The sequence below is a fragment of the Mustelus asterias genome, chromosome 14 (assembly GCF_964213995.1).
Source record: "Mustelus asterias chromosome 14, sMusAst1.hap1.1, whole genome shotgun sequence".
NCBI lineage: Eukaryota > Metazoa > Chordata > Chondrichthyes > Carcharhiniformes > Triakidae > Mustelus > Mustelus asterias.
Window position 1 is genome coordinate 96659730 of NC_135814.1, and position 22297 is coordinate 96682026.

The 22297-nt window shown below is 46.6% G+C and overlaps 1 protein-coding gene across 4 annotated transcripts in view; it reads right to left on the reverse strand.

Annotated features, from left to right (window-relative positions):
* Positions 1-6456: 6456 nt before the first annotated feature.
* LOC144503886 (partitioning defective 3 homolog B-like) overlaps positions 6457-22297 on the reverse strand; it is a 1029287-nt gene continuing 1013446 nt past the window's right edge. For 3 of the 4 annotated variants that reach the window (XM_078228918.1, XM_078228917.1, XM_078228921.1), the window contains one exon: positions 6457-11340. In XM_078228918.1, the coding sequence (XP_078085044.1) occupies positions 10944-11340 (397 nt within the window). In that variant the 3' untranslated portion in view covers positions 6457-10943. The remainder of the gene's footprint in view (positions 11341-22297) is intronic. The other variant, XM_078228919.1, reaches the window with a different exon arrangement.

Below are 22297 nucleotides of genomic sequence, written 5' to 3' on the forward strand. Positions count from 1 at the left end.
AGTAACTTCATTGCAGTGTTAATGTAAGCCTTACTTGTGACTAATAAATAAAAAAAACTTAATGATATTGAAAATGGAGGGGGAAAGAAACCTGTTTGTCTGACAGTCAAGCATCATCCAATTGGGTTCAAGGAAAATGACAAAAAAAAATCTTTTTTCATGTCCCGGAGATTTTTCTCCAGAGTTGGACTTGGAGGTTGATCTTCCATTCCTGGGAACATCAGGCCAATCCTGGAGGGATTGATAACCATATCCCGCCAGCTCAGTTGTAGATTCACGACATGGTAGCAGAGGGTGATCACCTACAGGGATATCCAATCCCCAATTTGCAGACTTCAAATGATAATCACCTTTATAAAATGCGCCCACTGCGGAATATAGTGATCAGAAAAGGTTGAACAGGTTGGGGCTCTTTTCTCTAGAAAAGAGAAAACCGAGGGTTGATCCAACACAAGTCTGAAAACACGTACCAACCAACTGATGCCTCTACTTTCTCATGAGGCTGAGGAAATTTGGCATGTCTGCTATGACTCTTAGCAACTTTTATAGATGGACCATAGAAAGCATTCTTTCCGGATGTATCACAGCTTGGTATGGGCTCCTGCTCTGACCAAGACCGCAAGAAATTATAAAGGGTTGTAAACAAAGCCCAGTCCATCACGCAAAACCAGCCTCCCATCCATTGACTCTGTCGACACTTCCCGCTGCCTCAGAAAAGCAGCCAGCGTAATCAAGGACCCTGTGCACCCTGGACATGTTCTCTTCCATTGGGAAAAAGATGCAAAAGTCTGAGGTCACGTGCCAACTGACTGAAGAACAGCTTCTTCCCTGCTGCCATCAGACTTTTGAATGGACCTACCTGATATTAAGTTGATCTTTCTCTACACCCTAGCTATGACTGTAACACTACATTCTGCACCCTCTCCTTTCCTTCTCTATGAACAGTATGCTTTGTCTGTATAGCGCGCAAGAAACAATACTTTTCACTGTATACTAATATATGTGACAATAATAAATCAAATCAAATCAGATCAAAATGGTGGACTTTAATACCGTGAAGCGGTTTGATATGGTAGACATTAAAAAAAATGTATCTGCCTGTGGGAGACACCAAAACTGGGACACATGAATATAAGATAGTCACACATAAAAGCCCAAAAGGTATTCAATAGCAACTTCTTTCCCTAGAGTCTGCTAAAGAATGTGAAACCCGCTGCCACATGTTCAAATAGCATGGATGCCTTTATGAGGAAGCTGCATAATTATATGAGGAGAGAGGAAGGATAGAATCCCTCCAAAAGAAGGCCAGTCAGCCCATCGAGTCTGCACTGACTCCCTGAAAGAGCATCTTACCCAGGCTCAATCCACCCCACCCCCCCTTGCCCTATCCCTGCAACCCCATGCAATTATCATGGCTAATCCACCTAACCCACGCATCTTAGGACACTAAGGGACAATTTAGCAAGGCGGGGGGCACTGGTAGCTCACTCGTGTGGTCGTTCTTAATGTGCATGCGGTGACGGCAGCTGCTTTCTGTCATTGCCACCCAGCTCCATTGCATTTTCAGCTGCCTTTCAAGCACTAGCACTTCAACCGTGGGTCACTTCACACCATTCAGATAGTTTCACAATTGTACCTTTTTAAAGTTAAAAAAAAATTAAGGGAACTTAATGAATAACTGTTTTGTCTTTTTTGGGTGGCACAGTGGTTAGCACTGCCCCTCACAGCGCCAGGGACTTGGGTTCGATTCCTGGCTTGGGTCACTGTCTGTGTGGAGTCTGTACATTCTCCCCGTGCTAACCACTGTACCACCGTGTCCCCCCCTCCCACAAAGGTCCCAAGGGAGACCTTTTTACAATCATCCTGAGAGGGTGGACAACTCTTGTCCAATATCTTCCCCATAAAAAATGCCACTGGGTGCCCAATTCCCTTAAGCACTGCACTGAAGTGCCAACCTCGGATATCTTGCTTAAGTCTCTGGGGTTGGGCGTGAATCTACAACCTTCTGAATCTGGAGGTGAGTGCTGCCAACTGAGCCACAGCTGACACACAAGTTGAGAAACTCCGTTCTTAAACTTGCACACCTTCCTCCACATTTAAAGCCATTCTTTCAATCAAGCTTTTAATGAACTCTCCCAGAGGGGCATTGGGATCAGTTTTAAAAAAGTTTTTCCCTATGGGAACATCCTCAACACATCTTTCCATACGTTAATGGTGCAACATAATTCTATGCTGTCCTTGAGCTCTATGGCTGTGGAGTGCACTGTGCAACAAATTCTTTTGTTTGCATCGTACATTTAACTTGAGGAAGATGGCCCAAGGTACTTCACAGAAATAAGGAGAGATTAGGCTTAATGCTTGGCCAAAGAGGTAGACTTCCCGAGCCTCTTAAAAAAGTTTAAGATTTATGTTTAAGTTTATTTGTCAGTGTCACAAGTAGGCTTACATTAACACTGCAACAAACTTGCTATGAAAATCCCCTAGTCGCCACATTCCAGCGCCTGTTTGGGTACACTGAGGGAGAATTTAGCACGGCCATAGAATAGAATAGAATCCTACAGTGCAGAAAGAGGCCATTCGGCCCATCGAGTCTGCACCAACCACAATCCCACCCAGGCCCTATCCACATATCCCTACATATTTACCCACTAATCCCTCTAACCTATGCATCCCAGGACACTAAGGGGCAATTTAGCATGGCCAATCAACCTAGCCCACACATCTTTGGACTGTGGGAGGAAACCGGAGCACCCGGAGGAAACCCACACAGACACGAGGAGAATGTGCAAACTCCACACAGACAGCGACCCGAGCCGGGATTCGAACCCAGGTCCCTGGAGCTGTGAAGCAGCAGTGCTAACCACTGTGCTACCGTGCCGCACCTAACCCGCACATCTTTCGGACTGTGGGAGGAAACCGCAGCACCCGGAGGAAACCCACGCAGACGCGGGGAGGGCGTGCAGACTCTGTACAGACAGTGACCCCAAGCCAGGAATCGAACCCAGGTCCCTGGCACTGTGAGGCAGCAGTGCTAACCACTGTGCCACCGTGCCATGCAGGAGAGAGAGAGCGAGAGATAAAGGATTGGAAATGGTACCAGAATCTCAGCTTGGTGTCAAATACAACACCGGGATTGTGAATGGTCTGGATGTTAGCATTGATTAGCTTGATTAGCATTCCAATCATTATTCTGTAAATTGAGTTTGTGTCTCTGTATGCCCTGTTTGTGAGCACATCTCCCACTCCACCTGACGAAGGGGCAGCTAGCTAGTGGCATTTGCTACCAAATAAACCTGTTGGACTTTAACCTGGTGTTGTAAGACTTCTTACTGTGTTTACCCCAGTCCAACGCCGGCATCTCCACATCAGCCTCAGTTGCCAGGGAGTGGGATGGATTACTTGGAACTGTTGTTACTGTTCTGGTGTACAGGCAAACACAGAGGAAGTCTGAACTCCGCATTCTGAAGTGTGGGTGGAGTGCTGTCTAAAACCACTGAGAATAGCCACAAAAAGACTGAATGCTTAATAATATATAATTGATTCAATCTCTTTTCTTCTCTCTGTCTTTTTCTCCCGACAACAAGAGAGAGATTGCTGCTCAAGGGACGACACAATGAACTAATTAGCTTCTGCGTATTTCAGTTCTGTGATGAGGTAGAGCTCTGGTTACAAAGAACTGAGAAGGCGGACGATGAGCACTTGAGATTCAGCATTTACTATCAACAGGCAGTTTGCTCTTCCCAACTCCCCACACTTCCCAATCTCCCTCTAAGCAGGAAATCAATGCCGGGCCGTTTGAAGGAGTGTACTGTAGAATGAATCGATGATGGTTCTGCCTTAACATGTGCTGGGAGATGGTTTCCTTCCATCACTGAGTTTCATTAAGGCGTGCGATGTGCGATGCTCCCTTGGCTGGGAGAGGTCGTTGTTGGGGGAGGGCAGGGGGGGGGGGGGGGGGGAGATAAAAGAGTAACTGGAGGAGTACCCAGTGGACTAAACTGTCAAAGCCAATTACTGTCCTCCTCACACTGCACCAAGGAAACAGCTCAGGGAGAGGTGGACAGCGGTGGAGGCTTTTCTTGTAAGGATTGTGTTAAATCGAGCCGGGCCACTAGAGGATGCTGTGCATTTCTGACACAAGCCATTTACTGGAAAGTTGATTTTTTTTTGGTCCTCTTCCCCCCCCCCCCTCCCTCCACCTCCAGGACCCCCCTTTGTTTTCATGTCAAGCTGCGCGATGACGTTCTTCATTTGAAGAGACAGCCTCATTAACCTGGATCATTTGAAGTGTAAAATATCACAGTGTCACAGGAGGGTCTGTATCCTTGTTTAAGGCACTTCAGAGAAGAGCTGCTCCGAGCTGTTAACTAAGAGGCAGCTTTGCTCTTTCTCTCTCTCTCTCTCTCTCGCTTCACAAGTCACTAGAAAAATAACTTCCCGGGCGCCAGTTTATTGCATGCCTGTCTTACCATCTGGGCAGGTCCGCTTTTCCGAATAAAGTGCCCAGAAACGTTCTCAATGTGAATCGATCCACAAAGTCATTTTTACACTTGTTTCTCAGCAGTCTGGGAATGTTAACTTTTAATATCAACAGACTTTTAGTCGCAATAACAAAAGCCTTACAGTGTCCCCCCCACACACTCCATCTTCTTCTGAGCTCAAATCAGCTTTGGCCTTTAGTAAAGTGAGATCACATTAAATCACCTCAGTGGTTAGCACTGCTGCCTCACAGCTCCAGGGACCCAGGGACCCAGGTTCGATTCCCGGCTTGGGTCACTGTCTGTGTGGAGTCTGCACGTTCTCCCCGTGTCTGCATGGGTTTCCTCCGGGTTTCCTTCCACACTCCAAAAGGCATGCTGGTTAGGTGCATTGGCCATGCGAAATTCTCCCTCAGTGTACCCGAACAGGCGCCAGAGTGTGGCGACTTGGGGATTTTCACAGTAACTTCATTGCAGTGTTAATGTAAGCTTATGTGACTAATAAATAAACTTTAAAAACTTTATCCTTTCCAAATGTATCACAGCTCAGTGTGGCTCTTGCTTTGACCAAGACCGCAAGAAACTACAAAGGGTCGTGAACGTAGCCCAGTCCATCACACAAACCAGCCTTCCATCCATTGACTCCGTCTACACTTCCCACTGCCTTGGGAAAAGCAGCCAGCATAAGTAAGGACTGCATGCATCCGGACATACTCTCTTCCACCTTCTTCCATTGGGAAAAAGGTACAGAAGTCTGAAAACATGTGCCAACCGACTGACTCAAGGACAGCTTCTTCCCTACTGCCATCAGACCTTTGAATGGACCTACCACATATTAAGCTGATTTTTTTCTTCATCTTATCTGTAACTGTAACACTGTATTCTGTACCGTCTCCTTTCCTTCTCCCCTATGTACTCTATGAACGGTATGTTTTTCCTGTACCAAATAGTACCATGAGATCTTTTATATGCACCTGAGAAATCTGACAGGGCCTCGATTTAATGCCCCATTGGGGGAATCATCTCATAGAATTCTGACAGTGCAGAAGGAGGCCATTCGGCCCATGGAGTCTGCACCGACACTTACCCGGGCTTACCCTGTAAACCCACGTATTTACCCCATTAATCCCATTAGCCATATATCTTGAGATACTAAAGGTCAATTTAGCATGGCCAATCCACCTAACACGCACATCTTCGGACTGTGGGAGGAAACCGGAGCACGCGGAGGAAACCCACGCAGACGCGGGGAGGACGTGCAGACTCCACACACTGACCCGAGGCCGGCGATCGAACCCGGGTCCCTGGTGCTGTGAGGCAGCAGTGCCAACCACGGTGCCTTCCCTCACATTATCAGACACTCTGTATGCTCTCCCTCGGGTGGTAAGCGCGAGGGATACATTTTAAATCTCTGTTGAGGCTGAAAACAAAAATAGCCTCAGGTAGTAAATGCAAATTTAATGAAGAATATTACTCTGTTCCCCGCCACTCCCCCACCCCCTTCCCCATCCTACGCCACCTCTCTTTATTCTTTTCAAATATGAAGTTGTTCCACAAAACTTCTGACTTGTCTTCTTCCCTTTCAACTGGACTGACAGGCTCGATAGGGCGCCAATCACGTGTGGCACCATCTTCAACACCTCCCAGTACTCAGGGTCAAGGCTGCAGAGGTGCGATTGGAGGAAATGCATTACTTACAGTCTGCTCGACTGTCTGCAGTTAAATGGCAGCCCTGCTGGGCTAGCGGGGATGCGACTCTGTGTGACACTAATAAAAGAAAACTCTTAGAAAGAAATTACGCTCTTAATTGGCAGACTGTTGGCGGTAGACACGAAACGTTGGTGAACCTACCTCCGTGCGAGGTCGGCCGAGGATCACTGCTCCTTAAAGACGCCGCTTCCTGATATGCCCGCAGACGCCGAGAGAGATTAACCACATAGTAGCCAAAAATAGAACGAACCCAACACACGATCCATGTGAAAATAATTGCTTTTATTGAATCGGTAGGCGTGTGAGTGGAATATAAAAACCCGCAGTCTGTTAATTGATAATAAATGTCTATAAAAGGGAAAACAGTAGCACACTAGAGCCAGGAGAAGGATTCTCAAAATCAATTCAAGCCAAAGAAAAATAATTTGTAATCCCATTAGATTTTTGGTTCTGTTGTTGAAACACTCCAGTGGCTCTCAAAGTTGTTGCTAACATTTCAATTGTTACCTGCAAGATCTAGGATAGAATTTCAGTGTCCAGATAGCTTAGTAGGTGCTCTGGCATCATTATCATGGGGCAGTATTACTATCAACCCCCTTGATACAATGGCCACAAATAATGGATAGATATCCCAAAGTCATATACAAGTGATTCGCAACAGTTGAACTGAGAGGGAGCTCAGATAATAGACGTACAATGATTTAACCATCAAATGAAACCATTAGATTCATCATCACTCTAGATTATCCATCATTCCTTACTGTAAAATTGACAAACTCAGTTAAATTCCAGGCATGAACTCCCTCCCTCTCTATATACATATAATATAAATGGAACCAAAGTCACTCAACACCTGTAGGAAGAGAAAGTTAGGTTGACATTCTGGGCACAACCCTTTGTCAGAAACTTCTGAATGCTAGATTAGAAATTACTACACCGGTAATCATCCAAAAAATAGTCAATCCTTTGAGGCAGAAGATATTCTAACCCCTGGATCAGCCTGTTATTTGCTCCTGAACATCCATTATTGTCTACTTCAGCCGCAGTCGTTCGATTCTCTCGAGTGCTGCAATCTTGAACGTCCAGCTCAGGGCAGTTCTCCACCTGAGATGTCCAACTGGGCATCCAGCACCAATTTATCAAAGGGACAGAGCGCCAACTCGAGGCCCAGCTGGGCCTGGCTTTGAAAGACTGCAGAGCCTCGGAAAGACCAGTCAGAGTGACTCAGGAAAAGGACCACAAATAGCCGTGCCGGGCTCCGCTTTGTATCTGGGAACCTCACCTCAAAGTCAGGACTCTCTCTACCTGGGATCTCATCTATTAGATCACCTCCCTCCCCCCCCCCTCCCTCAGCCTCAGCTCACCAAGTAGATCAATGGCAGAGCATGTGCTTCACGTATGTGAGGCACTGGGGTTCAATCACTGGCATCTCCACATGAAATTTCACTGCGTTTGGTAACTGAAGTGGAGACCCATGTCGACATTTAAGATTAAGGTAAGACAGCTGTAGGAAACAGTGGGTACAAGGATATGGGAACAGGGTGGGCAAATAGGATTAAGACTAAAGTTTAAAATTAATTTATTAGTCACAAGTAGGCTTACATTAACACTGCAATGAAGTTACTGTGAAAATCCCTCAGTCGCCACACTTCAGCGCCTGTTCGGGTACACTGAGGGAGAATTTAGCACGGCCAATGCACCTAACCAGCACATCTTTCGGACTATGGAAGGAAACCGGAGCACCCAGAGGAAACCCACGCAGACACGGGGAGAACATGCAGATTCCGCACAGAGAGTGATCCAAGCTGGGAATTGAACCGGGTTCCTGGTGCTGTGAGGCAGCAGTGCTAACCACTGTGCCACCACCACTACTGTTAATGTAGTAGGCAAAATAGGCTGAAAGATCAATTTCCATGTTATAATCCTGTTCAAATAGAGTATAGGGTTGGCTGGACTAGGTTAGCATTCCCTTCAATATCGAAGGGGTAATCCGACAGAAGTGTTTATGATGATTAATAGATTTGGTAGGGTAGATGGAGAGAAATTATTTCCTCGGGTCGGGATCACCTGGAGGTTAGCTCTAGACTGTTCAGCAGTGAGGCTAGGAAGGACCTCTCCTTACAAAGGGTGGTGGAATTCTCTCCATCCAAAACGCTATTGAGGCTTATGAGGGAGGTGGGGGGTCGGGTGGAGTGGGTGGATATTGAAGACTTCAAGACAGTGATGATAGATATTTTATCAGTAAAGGGTATTAAGGGGCATGGAACTAAGGCAGGTGAATGGAGTTGAGGTTTACGGATGATATAACTGAACAGCAGAAACGGCTTGGGATTCCAAATGGCCTCCAGTTGCTAGGAGATGTCTTCTGGATAAGCAGCTCCCGTGTAAGAGGAGATTCTCCTCTATTCTGACCATAGACTGGATGAAGTTCATGGCCATCAATGTTGGTGAAGAAGGCTTGAGGGGTTGAATGGCCTACTCTTGACATAACGCTGGCACCAGCTTTTGTACGCAAGGAAAACCCATTCTAAGCAGCCACAGCCGGATTATAGCCTTTTATCTCTGGCTGTGGCTCTGTCCTGCTGCAGTATAACTCACTGTGGAAAATCACCTCATTGAGATTCTGGAGTTGTGTAACCACAAGGAATGGATTCCTAGTTAATCAGGGCTGCCTGATTCATCATACAAAGATATCCAATCACACACACACGAGTGTAAATTGTTCCATCGGTGCACCATTCAAAGGCCTATCAAATTGTCAGGACATCGTGCCAGTGGGAATAGATTCTCAAGTGGATTTTTTGTCGTTTATTAACAGCAATCAGCAACTGCAGGGGTGGGGAGCGGAATGATTGAGACATTCTCCCCTCCACCCACCCCTGTTCTGCCAATGTTCTTGCTGCTGCCTCCCCCTCCTCCTGATGAAAGTCCACAAAGGCCCATCGTCAGCTTGCCTCAGCGGTCAAATGGTGAGTGACAAGAGACAACAAGGGCCACGAGGACCCGGAGAGGTTGGCGTGGGCGGGGCTGTGAACCTTGGTCAAAGCCTGTTCCACCTACGTCAAACATGGCCCCAGGAGGAGAAGGTGAGAGGGTCGTGAGGGTGGTTAGGTGCCTCACCAAGTGCAGGGAAGCTGCCAATCCCCACTTCCCACAACACCTCCCTCCTCATATCCAACAATCATATTGGCTGAGATCAGCTAACAGCACACACTGGCGGGTGTGGGACCTTCCGAGTTTGTATGTATGGGCCATTAGACATTGATGGAAGAGTGCGGTTAAAGGCTTTTGCCACCATACCTTAGCGTTACCCTATGTGATACTAACTGAAATTATATGGAGATCATTTTCTCTCTCTCACAAGTGCGTAACACTTATTAAGACGGGGAAACATATTTTCTATTTGATTACTGATGAAAACCCATTTTTAATTAAATTTAATTATAAAAGCCTTCTTAAACTGACATTTATAGTCTTCCTATATATTTTAAGCTGGGCTGTATGACATCATTAGACAGTGATAGGGACTGATAAGTCCCTGAAACACACTAAATGGCATGTCTTAGTGAATGGAGAGCAGGCTTTGAGGCTAATTTTTGATCTGGAATCACAAATTATACCTTGCTAATAACCAGATATTGGAAGAGTATTTGACATATTAAAAGGAAAATTATTGCCAGTCTGTGGAGAGATAATTGAGCAGCTGGGGCTGAATAGAACAGGGAATGATGTCATATGGAAGAGGTACAAGAAGGACTTTTCAACTCAGATGGTGTTGCCTCTAATGGAAACTGCTTTCTCATGAGATTACAATATAATAGTGTGCTATAACATGGGCGGATTGACAGTAAGCATTTCCCAATCGTTGCATTGCATAAGCTGTACATTGGTCATGGCTTGTGCTGGTTAATACCTTAGGAAGCATCATTTAACAGGTAGAATAAGCGTCACAGGTCGAGAGTCCGTACCATGCTGGTTCTGGAAAGTTCTCCTTGGCTCTTAAACTCTTGTCGGTCATTTCAGCCGAAATTTGGCACTGGGAACTTCACTGCCTTGTAGGTCCATCCACAGCACAGTTGAAGGCTAGCCCATGTACAAAATGGTGGGCCATCACACGTGGAGTGAGCAAGTGGTCACATGGGCAACATCTAGGAATTGATGTGTTGGCGACAACCGAATCAAGGATTCAGATAACGTCCCTCTTGTCTGGTTTATAAACCCATTGGAAGCTTGCAGGTAAATTCCCGGCCCAGAATATTTCCTGACTCACAAGATGCGTTGGAATCAATTTTATACACGGACCAGATTCCTCGCAACCTGCCCATTCTGACTACCTGATGCAATTCGCAACAAGCATTAGCAATCGTGTTATCTGTACTGCAGGCTTATCAGGAAAGGACCTTGTTGGGGAAAAGTGTTCCCTCAGAGTAGGGTCGATGCCAGTCAGTGTCCCTCTTGAGCGTTATTCAAAAACCTGATCAGGGTCAAAGGCAGTTCAATGATTTATCTGCAAACTTGATTAGCAACACATAACTGTTCACCAAGGGAGGCAAAATGGCCATTCTTATCTGATGGGCGGGGGGGGGGGGAGCGGGGGGAAAGAGATCTTTCTTTCATGAAACATAATACAATAACATTGAGTGGAATTCAGATTCAGGACAGAGCAGTTGGAGACAGAGAGCAGCAGTGGAAAGACCAGGTCTGTTGACGTATTCCCTTTGTGCTGTTACACAGTGTCTTTGTGCTGGCCTCTGGCTAGACAGCTGCCGTCATGCCATTCTTTTGCCTGGGGTCTTGGTGCCGGCCATCCTGGTAGGGGTACCTGTATCGGTCGGGGCTGCCCTCCCTGTGCACCATCTTGCCGTTGCCATGGTGGCGAGGCGTTTTGAAAGTCTGAGTCGGGGACGGGGGCACGTCATGCCTGTGAGGCCCCTTGTACTGGCTCGGAAGGTTGTAGGCGGCTTCCCGCAGCCTGGCACTGCTCAGGTAGTCGGGCACCCTCGGGTCTGGGTGGCTATCTGCAGCGGTTCGGGGGTAGTTCCCTCGATGCGAGTATCCCCCCGCGTGATGCTGGGCTCCCAGGTACTGGGGTAGGTCCCGGTCACCATAGGGGCTCCGAAGTTGATATTCGTCCGGCTCTCGGGGAGGATGCCTAGAACAAAACAAAAAAAAACATTGGCTTTACTCATGACTGCACATGGTGACAACACAAATTATAAGATAATTGGGTAGTGCCCCTGTCAATTTTTTTTATTCATTCATGACACATGAGCGTCGCTGGCTGGCAAGGATTTATTGCCCATCCCTAGTTGCCCGAGGGCAGTTGAGAGTCATTGCTGTGGCTCTGGAGTCACATGTAGCCCAGACCAGGTAAGGACGGCAGATTTCCTTCCCGAAAGGACATTAGTCAACCAGATGGTTTTTTCTGACAATGGTTTCATCAGTAGATTCTTAATTCCGGATTTTATTTTTAATTGAATTCGAATTCCACCATCTGCTGTGGAGGGATTCGAACCTGGGTCCCCAGAACATTCGTTGAGTTTAATTGTCTCGCGATAATACCACTAGGCCATCGTCTCCCCTCATCTACTCATGGCTGCATATGGTGACAGCCCACATCCTGCTATTATGGAGATGATTGGGTCGTACCCCTGTCTATTATGCCTGGAGATTGCATTGCTGTGAGTGACTGGGATTCACTTTAAACACGCATTTTATAATTCATGTGTCTGTTTTCCCCTCAGGTTATCCTACTCAAATAGGACTGCATTTGCCAAAACAACTAATGCAAAATTTTTTGCAGAATAAAGAAGAGAGGATGAACTTCGTACACATTACATTCACTGGCGATTTCTGCAGATCACAAATGCCCGTTTTAATTTCCATTTTCTCATCCAAATCTTTGTACCTTTAAGCCTGGGGTCATAGAGTTCTACAGCATGCTCCTTGCTAGCCTTCCACCTTGCAGATGCTAAATATCTACTCATCCAAAACTCTGCTGCCTCATATCTCAACTTGCACCACATCCCGTTCCATCTCTCACTCATGATTTTTAAAATTCATCCTTGGGACATGGGCATCGCTGGCTAGGCCAGCATTTATTGCCCAAACCTAGTTGCCTTTGAGGTGATGGTGGTGAGCTGCCTGCTCGAAACACTGCAGTCCATGCGCTGTGGTTTGTCCCACAATGCCGTTAGGGTGGGAATTCCAGGATTTTGACCCAGTGACTGCGGAGGAATGGGCGACGTATTCCCAAGTCAGGACAGTGGGTGGCTTGGAAGGGAACTTGCAGGTGGTGGTGTTTCCATGTATCTGCTGCCCTTGTCCTTGTAGATGGAAGTGGCCGTAGGTTTGGAAGGTGCTGTCTAAGGATCTTTGGTGAATTGCTGCAGTGTATCTTGCAGATGGTGCACATGGCTGCTACTGAATGTCGATGGTGGAGAGAGTGGATGTTTGTAGATGTGGTGCTAATCAAGTGGGCTTCTTTGTCCTGGATGGCGTCAAGCTTCTTGAGTGTTGTTGGAGCTGCACCCATCCTGGCAAGTGGAGAGTATTCCATCACACTCCTGACTTGTGCCTTGTAGATGGTGGACAGGCTTTGGAGAGTCAGGAGGGAGTTACTCACCACAGTATCCCTAGCCTGCATTTGCTCCTGGTCTGGTAACATCCTGATTTTAAAATTCTCACCCTCATTTGCAAATCCCTCCGAGGCCTCGTCCCCCTTTATCGCTGCAACCTCCTCCAGCCCTACAGCCCTCCAATTCTGGCCTTTTGCACGTCTCCAATTTGCTTTGCTCCTTCATTGGTGGCTGTCCCTTGAACTGTCCCCCCCACCCCAAATCTCCCCGTCTCACTCCCCTCCTTAAAAGCAACCATTTTAATTACGTACTTGGTCACCTATCATAATATCACCTCCCTTCTCCCCTTCCGATCTGTCTGTCCTTAACCTCTACATCATTCCAATGAAGCTCAAAGGGAGATTGTGGAACCTTACCTCACCTTTCAGACAGACATCTCCCAACATTCAGGACAAAACACTGAGTTCAACAATTTCAGATCAGAACCACAGCTCCCGTTTTTTTCAGACAGCACTTAATGGTAAAGATTCTGATGTAGCTGTTATCTATGGGGAGAAAGTGATGTAATGGCAATGTCACTGGACTCATAACCTAGAGGAGCAGATTCACGTTCTGGGGGCATGGGTTCAAATCCTGCCAAGGCAGTTGGTGGAATTTAAATTCAATTAATTAAAAACACGTCTGGTAGCAGTGACCATGGAGCTATTGTTGAACGTCATTAAAAACCCATCTGTTTTACTAATGTCTTTTAGGGAAGGAAATGGGCCATCCTTACTGAGTCTGGCCTACATGTGACTCCAGGGCCACAGCAATGTGGTTGACTCTTAATTGTTCCCAAGGAATGGGCAACAAATAAAGTTAAAAAGCCAGCAATGCTAGCATCGCAGTAACAAATAACATGTTCTAGAAGGACCAGGGCAGCAGTTACATGGAAGCACTACAATCTGGAAGGTCCCCTCCAAGCCACTCACCATCCTGACTTGAAAATTCCTTCACTGTCATTGGGTCAAAATCCTGGAACTCCCTCTCTAACAGCACTGTGGGCATATCTAGCCCTTAAGGGACTGCAGCGGTTCAAGAAGGTGGCCCATGACCACCTTCTCAAGGGTGATCAGGGATCGGCAATGAATGCTGGCCTAGCCAGCGACATCCGCATCCCATGAATGAATAAACATAGCTTTTACATTTCCGATTTTTTTCCATTTGTTGCGGAAGTCACTGGCCTGAAACACTAACCCGGTTTCTTCCCCTCCACAGATGCTGGTCTTTTCCTGCCTGCCCAGCCCTGCACCTTTGTATGACCCTCCCGCCTCCTCCTCGCTCCCTGCACACATGTAATTTTCCATTTCCAGCTGGAATCACACTATCAGGCAAGTGACCCAGGTTGGTATTTCGACAAATGCTTTACATTCCTCTCTGTTGATCTGAAAATAGTCAAGAAAGGAACTTTTCTTTTCAAAAATAAAGTATGTTGTGCCGCTGACTCAGTTGCTGGCATTTTAATTTCCGAGAAAACCCTGAGGGTTTCTTCTGGCAAGGCCTTGCTACAGCTAGACCACACTTTCACACAGGGAGTGTCACAATTATTAAATGAAACAAAAAAAACATGGGATTATTCTGGACAAAAACACTGAAAGTTGCAGAAATGTCACAATGTTCTGCGCATTTCTCTTATCCACTCTTTCAGTTGTTAAATGGTGGAAAAAGTGTTGTTAACAAACTATAAGACTCTTACCGCAAGTACAAGGCCAATTTGGGACTCCTCTCTCACCACACCAACCCCAACCCTACCCGCACCCGGTTTCCTGAGCTACTTTTAAGTGCTCGATTAATTTATCACTGAAATAACACAATTGAAAGCTTTAAGTTTCTAGGTGTCCAGATCACCAACAACCTGTCCTGGTCCCTCCATGCCGACGCTATAGTTAAGAAAGCCCACTGACTCAGAGGGCTGAGGAAATTCTGCATGTCCGCTACAATTCTCATCAACTTTTACAGATGGAGCAGAGAAAGCATTCTTTCCGGATGTATCACAACTTGCTATGGCTCCTGCTCTGCCCAAGACCGCAAGAAATTACAAAGGGTTGTAAATGTAGCCCAGTCCATTACGCAAACCATCCTCCCATCCATTGACTCCGTCTACACTTCTCGCTGCCTCGGGAAAGCAGCCAGCATAATCAAGGACCCCACGCACCCTGGACATTCTCTCTTCCACCTTCTTCCGTCGGGAAAAAGATACAAAAGTCTGAGAAAACGTACGAACCGACTCAAGAGCAACTTCTTCCTTGCTGCCATCAGACTTTTGAATGAACCTACCTTATATTAAGCTGATCTTTCTCTACACCCTAGCTATAACTGAAACACTACATTCTGTACCCTTCCCTTTCCTTCCCCCCTATGTACTCTATGAACGGTATGTTTTGTCTGTATAGTGCGCAAGGAACAATACTTATCACTGTATCCCAATACATGTGACAATAATAAATCAAATCAAAGTCAAAGAAAGAATGACTAATATGTGTCTTGAGTGCTATGAGATTAAAGTTTGGTTAACTTTAGTGATGGCAGGTGCCCCTTGTGTTGCCCGTAGTGAGTTGAGGATACACTATATTTTACAACAGTGTGTGCAACAGGGAAAGTGCTACAGGGGGCAAGTGTGACACTCATAGGAAGTGCATGCTACACAAGACACACATAGATAGATACTCACACACACAAATCTCAAAATATAATGACAGGACGATAGTACGGCAAAAAGAAAAAGTGAGGCACTGATTGCAGCAATTTATAAAAGAAGTCATCAAATTCAGATAGAAATATAGTTATATATATATATAATAATATATACATGAAACTATACAGACAGCGATGATATAAAGATATGGACAGATACAAAGATAGTTGATAAAATTGAAGGTTTCTGTGACTGTAGCAATCACTGGCTCACTTTTCCTCTCTCAGCTTCATGCTCCTGCATGATAATCTATTATTATAATGTCTCTGAAGGATCTTGTTTTCTCAGTTCCTTCAGTTACAATTTCTGGAGCAGATGTGACCCTTTGCAGGGTAAGTCCAGCCACTGATCTGTCATTTTGCCTTGGGTCCTCTGCTTTTTTACTTCCAACATCCAGCATTTCAAGTATATGATTACATTTTTTGCTGAAGGTCCCTCTCTTCAGAGGGGTGCCGAACTTTTCCCGCTCTCCCAATCAACGCTGTTTGGTTTGCGGTCCAGCGTGGAGTGGTTCTCACTGTATGCACAGCTGGGACCTCACCCACATGACTCATAACACACCTGCATATTCCCTTTGTTTTGCCCAGTAAAGGCCTGTCATATTCATAGCTTCAAGTATGGAGTGTACAGAAGTTTCTGGAGCTGTCTTTTATTTAAAATGGACCACTGGTGAATTGTTATGCTGGCCACCAAAGGTCGGGTGACATTTGCAACTTAATACAGACTAGCTGAAGCTTGCATAGAATCACAGAATCCCGACAGTGCAGAAGGAGGCCATTCGGCCCACTGAGCCTGCACCAGCAACAATCCCACCCAGGCCCTATCCCCGTAATCCCACATATTTACCCTGCTAATCCCCCTGACATTAGGGTCAATTTAGCATGGCCAATCTACCTAACCCGCACATCTTTGGACTGTGGGAGGAAACCGGAGCATCCGGAGGAAACCCACGCAGACATAGGGAGAACGTGCCAACTCCACACAGACAGTGACCCGAGGCTGGAATCGAACCCGGTCCCTGGCGCTGAGCTAACCACTGTGCCACTGTATCGTCCTTTCAGGCATTTCCTAAATGCGTCACTCTGGAGATGGGGGCTCCCCCGGAATGGACATATTAAGACAAGTACTATCTGTGGAATTCACATTGGCTATCGTTTGAGGATTTACTCCAGAACACAAGTCCAGGCTCCATGGCTGGAATTTTATTGGCATGGGGCGGGTGAGGCTGCAGAACAGAATTCTCCACTGGCCTCGGGTGGGATTTAATGAGCCTTGCTCGAGAGAGGTCGTAAAATCTTGGCCCATGACTCCAAGTTGGAAATCTAACAATGGGGCTGAATGGGCAGAACCTAAATCATCCCTAGCGAGTGTGAAGAACTTCTCCTGTATCTCCATTGTACAGCAACAGCTTTCAGCTTAGCTATTCTGGGGGGACAATATCCAGACTGAAACTGGCCTGCAGATAACACATTTTCATTGGAAGACGCAGAAAGACCTGGACAGTCTGCAAACGGAACACCAAAAGAAACAGCAGCTGCAGCAAAAAGGCCGTGTCAACGTTGCCTTTAAGGACCCGGAGGCCACACATCTTTACAAGAGCCGCCCAGCCTGATTCCAAAACTCCAAGCCCACCTGTAAAGACACTTGAACTCCTGGTACAAAAACCACAAGTGCCCAGCTTGGTGAACCGCTCATCTCTTTGAGGGAATCAATTCAGAGAATCATAGAATCATAGAAACCCTACAGTGCAGAAGGAGGCCATTCGGCCCATCGAGTCTGCACCGACCACAATCCCACCCAGGCCCTACCCCCACATATTTTACCCACTAACCCCTATAACCTACGCATCCCAGAACTCTAAGGGGCAATTTTTTTAACCTGGCCAATCAACCTAACCCGCACATCTTTGGACTGTGGGAGGAAACCGGAGCACCCGGAGGAAACCCACGCAGACACGGGGAGAACGTGCAAACTCCACACAGACAGTGACCCGAGCCGGAAATCGAACCCGGGACCCTGGAGCTGTGAAGCAGCAGTGCTAACCACTGTGCTACCGTGCTGCCAAGAGATATGACTCCAACTATTTGAAAAAGGCTCCTTTCTTTAATGGGCCCGTGGCAACTATCTTTCTTCTGCACACCCCACATGCGAACTATGAACTATTATCTAGGTTTACAAGTATTTTTTTATCTGTATCTTCCTTGTGTGGGTAGGGAGTGATTGACATGGCGTAGACTTTTGGATCAAATGTGGGAAATAATGAGCCTCTTTATTTAAACTCATGAAAGCTTGCTGCTGTTATATCTAAATTGACCACGCACACTCCAGGGACTAAGCAGCACACATAGCTTCCTCTCCAAAACACAGGATAGCACGATGGCACAGTGGTTGGCACTGCTGCCTCACAGCACCAGGGATCCGGGTTCGATTCCAGCCTCGGGTGACTGTCTGTGTGGAGTCTGCACGTTCTCCCAGTGTCTGTGTGGGTTTCCTCCGGATGCTCCGGTTTCCTCCCACAATGGTTTCATGGTCATCAGTAGATTCTTAATTCCAGATATTTTTCATTGAATTCAAATTCCATCATCTGCGGTGGCGGGATTTGAACCCGGGTCCCCGGGCAGCACGGTAGCACAGTGGTTAGCACTGCTGCTTCACAGCTTCAGGGACCTGGCTTCGATTCCCGGCTTGGGTCAATGTCTGTGTGGGGTTTGCACATTCTCCTCGTATCTGCATGGGTTTCCTCCGGGTGCTCCGGTTTCCTCCCACGGTCCAAAGATGTGCGGGTTAGGTTGATTGGCCATGCTAAAATTGCCCGTAGTGTCCTGGGATGCGTAGGTTAGAGGGATTAGTGGGTAAATATGTAGGGATATGGGGGTAGGGCCAGGATGGGATTGTGGTCGGTGCAGACTCAATGGGCCGAATGGCCTCTTTCTGTGCTGTACGGTTTCTAAGTAAGTTTCTAAGTCCCCAGAACATTAGCTGAGTTTCTGGATTAATAGTCTAGTGACAATATCACTAGGCCATCACCTCCCCTTATGTAAATAGTCAATAGAAGAGCTGTGATCCCAGTAACAAACCTTGTGGAATGCCACTTCTCACATTATCTCTTCTGGGGGAGCATTAGCTAAGTGGCCCTTACCCAGTGAGGAGCTGAGGAGTGAGAACCCAAGCTGGTCCCGGGTTCAAGCCCCGGTAAGCAAGCTGATCATAGCCAGGACGATTGTTGCAACACTTGTTTAGCGGTTAAAGGTAGGAATTGTCATTTCATTATCATGGCAATAGCAGCTATTGTTGCAGATACTGAGAGTCGGTGCATCATCGTAAGAATGGTCAGAAAGCCACTCATTCCCAGGGTTAAAGAAAGATTGGCATTTATAAATGTGCTTTTTACAACAAAGTGCTTCATGGCCAATTAATAACTTTTAAAGTTTAGTCAACTGTTGTCATGAAGGAAATACAGCAGCCAATTTAAAAAAAATTATTCTTTTATTCATTCGTGGGACATGGGCGTCGCTGGCTGGGTCAGCATTTATTGCCCATCCCTACTTGCCCTTGAACTGAGTGTCTTGCGAGGCCATTTCAGAGGGCAGCTGAGAGTCAACCACATTGCTGTGGCTCTGGAGCCACATGTAGGCCAGGCCAGGTAAGGACGGCAGATTTCCTTCCCTAAAGGACATTAGTGAACCAGATGGGTTTTCACGACAATCGGCAATGGTTTCATGGTCATCAGTAGATTCTTAATTCCAGATATTTTTTTTGTTGAATTCAAAATCCACCATCTGCTGTGGTGGGATTTGAACCCGGGTCCTCAGAATGTGAGCTGAGTTTCTGAATTAATAGTCCAGCGATCATACCACGAGGCCATTGCTCCCACTAGCAGCAATGCGATAATGACCTGAAGGTCCGCTCTTTATAAGCCCTGCTTGAAAGGTAAACATTGGCCGGGACAATAGGAGAACTCACCTGCTCTCCTTCAAAAGAACTGGGAGGTCTTTCACGGCCTTCAGTGAGGGCAGAGCGAACCTCGGTTCGACATCTCATCTGAAAGACCACGGGCGCGATCCTACCTGCGGTTCACGCCACGCTGCTGCCGCAGAGAAGCTGGAGAATTTGGCGGCCGGCCAAACCTCCGTTCAACTGTGGCGGGATGGGAAAAACCCCGTCAGTGTGAACGGTGGTAAGATTCTGGCCACACCTCCGGTGCAGCACTCCCTCAGCACTGTGCTGATAGAGTGATTATCTACAGCTGCTACAAGTACAAAATTAAAGTCCTGAATGTATATATATAATGCTTTATTATACCTGAGCTTCACACGTGATGAGTGTCTCGGAACTGCAGCTATTACTGCTGTGCGGGAAAACAAGGCAGCGATTTTGTATCCAACACTCTCCCACAAAGAGAGAGGAATGACTACTTCACTTACTTAGCAGAGCATTTGAAGGAGTACTGTTGCCGAGGACATCAAGATGATTGTTTGTTCCCCTTCAATATTCAGTGACTGGGTGGACAAAATGTTGAGTCAGAAATCCCTTGAAGTTCAAAGTTTATTAGTGGAGAAATTATTGGAGGAATATAAAGGGGGTTGGGGCTGGTCGGAGTCAAGTACCAGAGTAAGCCAGTGATATTGTAGAATTGGAAGTAAGCCAACGTGAACACAGAAGCCAAAAGGCACTAATCAAAGGGGGAGGGGGTGGAGACAGAGTGGGAGAACCGGGTGAAACCATTTGTGTGTCCTGCATATTTTTACACCAAGCTCTCAGCTAAGTTTAAGATTATTTATTAATGTCACAAGTAGGCTTACATTAACACCGCAATGAAGTTACTGTGAAAATCGCCACACTCCGGCGCCTGTTCGGGTGCACTGAGGGAGAATTTAGCATGGCCAATCCACCTAACTAGCGTGTCTTTCGGACTGTCGGAGGAAACTGGAGCACCCGGAGGAAACCCACGCAGACATGGGGAGAATGTGCAGACTCCGCGCAGACAGTGACCCAACCCAAGCCGGGAATCGAACCCGGGTCCCTGGCGCTGTGAGGCAGCAGTGCTAACCCGCTGTGCCACTTATGAGAAAACATCACTTCCTCAGTCCTGCGCTGGAGTGTCAATCTGGATTATTGTGCCCGAACCATGGCACAGGATCTGAACACCGTAAGGTTTATCTATCTGAGTATTCAGGGCGTAACTGCAGACACAAGAACAACCTGCATTTATGTAGCCCCTTTAACACCCCAAGGTGCTTTGGACAAACTTTGACACCGTGAAACATGAAGAAGTTGACACAAGTTGACAAAAAGCTTAAGTTGTAACAAAGGTAGACTTTAAGGGGTGCTTTAGAGTGAGAGAGAGAGAGATTGAAAGATTTAAGGAGGGAATTACAGTGCTTAGGATGTAGGAATCCGCCAGCAGCGGAGAGATAGAAATCGGGGATGTGCAAGAGGCCAGGATCAGAGGAGACAAGGAGGGGTGAGAGGTCACAGAGGGATTTGGACACAAGGATGTGAATCTTAAATTTGACTGCACAGAGTTAACAGCGTCTTGAACGGTTGAAGAACGGTGATGCTGTCCTGGCGTGTGTTTGCGTAGGTAGAGAACTGATATTGTGCATTGTACGGTAGGAGCTTGGCAGCAGCCCTAGGCCCTTTCAAAGGATAAGCCACGATGAATTAGTAATATTCTTTCAATTCATTTGGCTGCAGTCAATAGCTGTGAAATCAGATAATGCTGCAATTTAATCCAATCATTGGCAATTTTTCACATAGCAACCTTGTGGACTAACCGTCCCCTAGTAAGTGCTGCTCACCATCTCATCTCTGTCGGCAGTAATAACTTTGGCTTGCACATGCGAACACATGACTTTTTATATTTTAACTGAATATATGCTTTACAATTACTATATTAGTCAATCTCCTGCGACAATGGACACAGCGAGTCCTGCTCCAATGCAGTGAAGCGGAGATCGGGAGGAACAAGTGAACAGAGGGGCGGCACAGCGGTTAGCACTGCTGCCTCACAGCACCAGGGACCCGGGTTCGATTCCCGGCTTGAGTGACTGTCTGTGCTGAGTCTGCACGTTCTCTCTGTGTCTGCGTGGGTTTCCTCCGGGTGCTCCGGCTTCCTCCCACAGTCCGAAAGATGTGTGGGTTAGGTGGATTGGCCGTGCTAAATTGCCACTGAGCGTCAGGGGGACTAGCTAGGGCAAATGCATGGAGTGATGGGGAGAGGGCTTGGGTGGGATTGTGGTTGGTGCAGACTCGATGGGCCAAATGGCCTCTTTCTGGACTGTAGGGATTCTATGAGTGCGCAGGCACAAGTCAGATCCACACTTTAAAGGCAAGTCACTATTTTGGTATTTCCATTGTAAATTCCTCGGTTCACATTTATAATGGTTACGGGCTATGTAAACATGTCAGGCTGTAATTACAGCCTCCTGCCAATGATGACACTGTAACACAGGAGTGTGATATTATAGTCTATTATTTGACATTCACAAACAAAGACATTCCCTAGATTTACCGAGAGAAAGAGGCTGCTCCTGAGGCAATGGACAGGATGGACTCTGCTATTAACATACAGAATGATACTGCGCATTTTCGACCATATCATAAATAAAATGATAAAAGATAGTTAGAAATACATTATCATTTCATTTTGTCAGCAGATGTGCCGCACATTTCCAGTTTATATTTCACATTGTGATCATTTGGACTATTCTACTCTAAATGCTGGAATCTATTATTAAGGGCATGGTAACAGGGCACTTAAAAAATCACAACATGCTGAGGCAGACTCGACATGA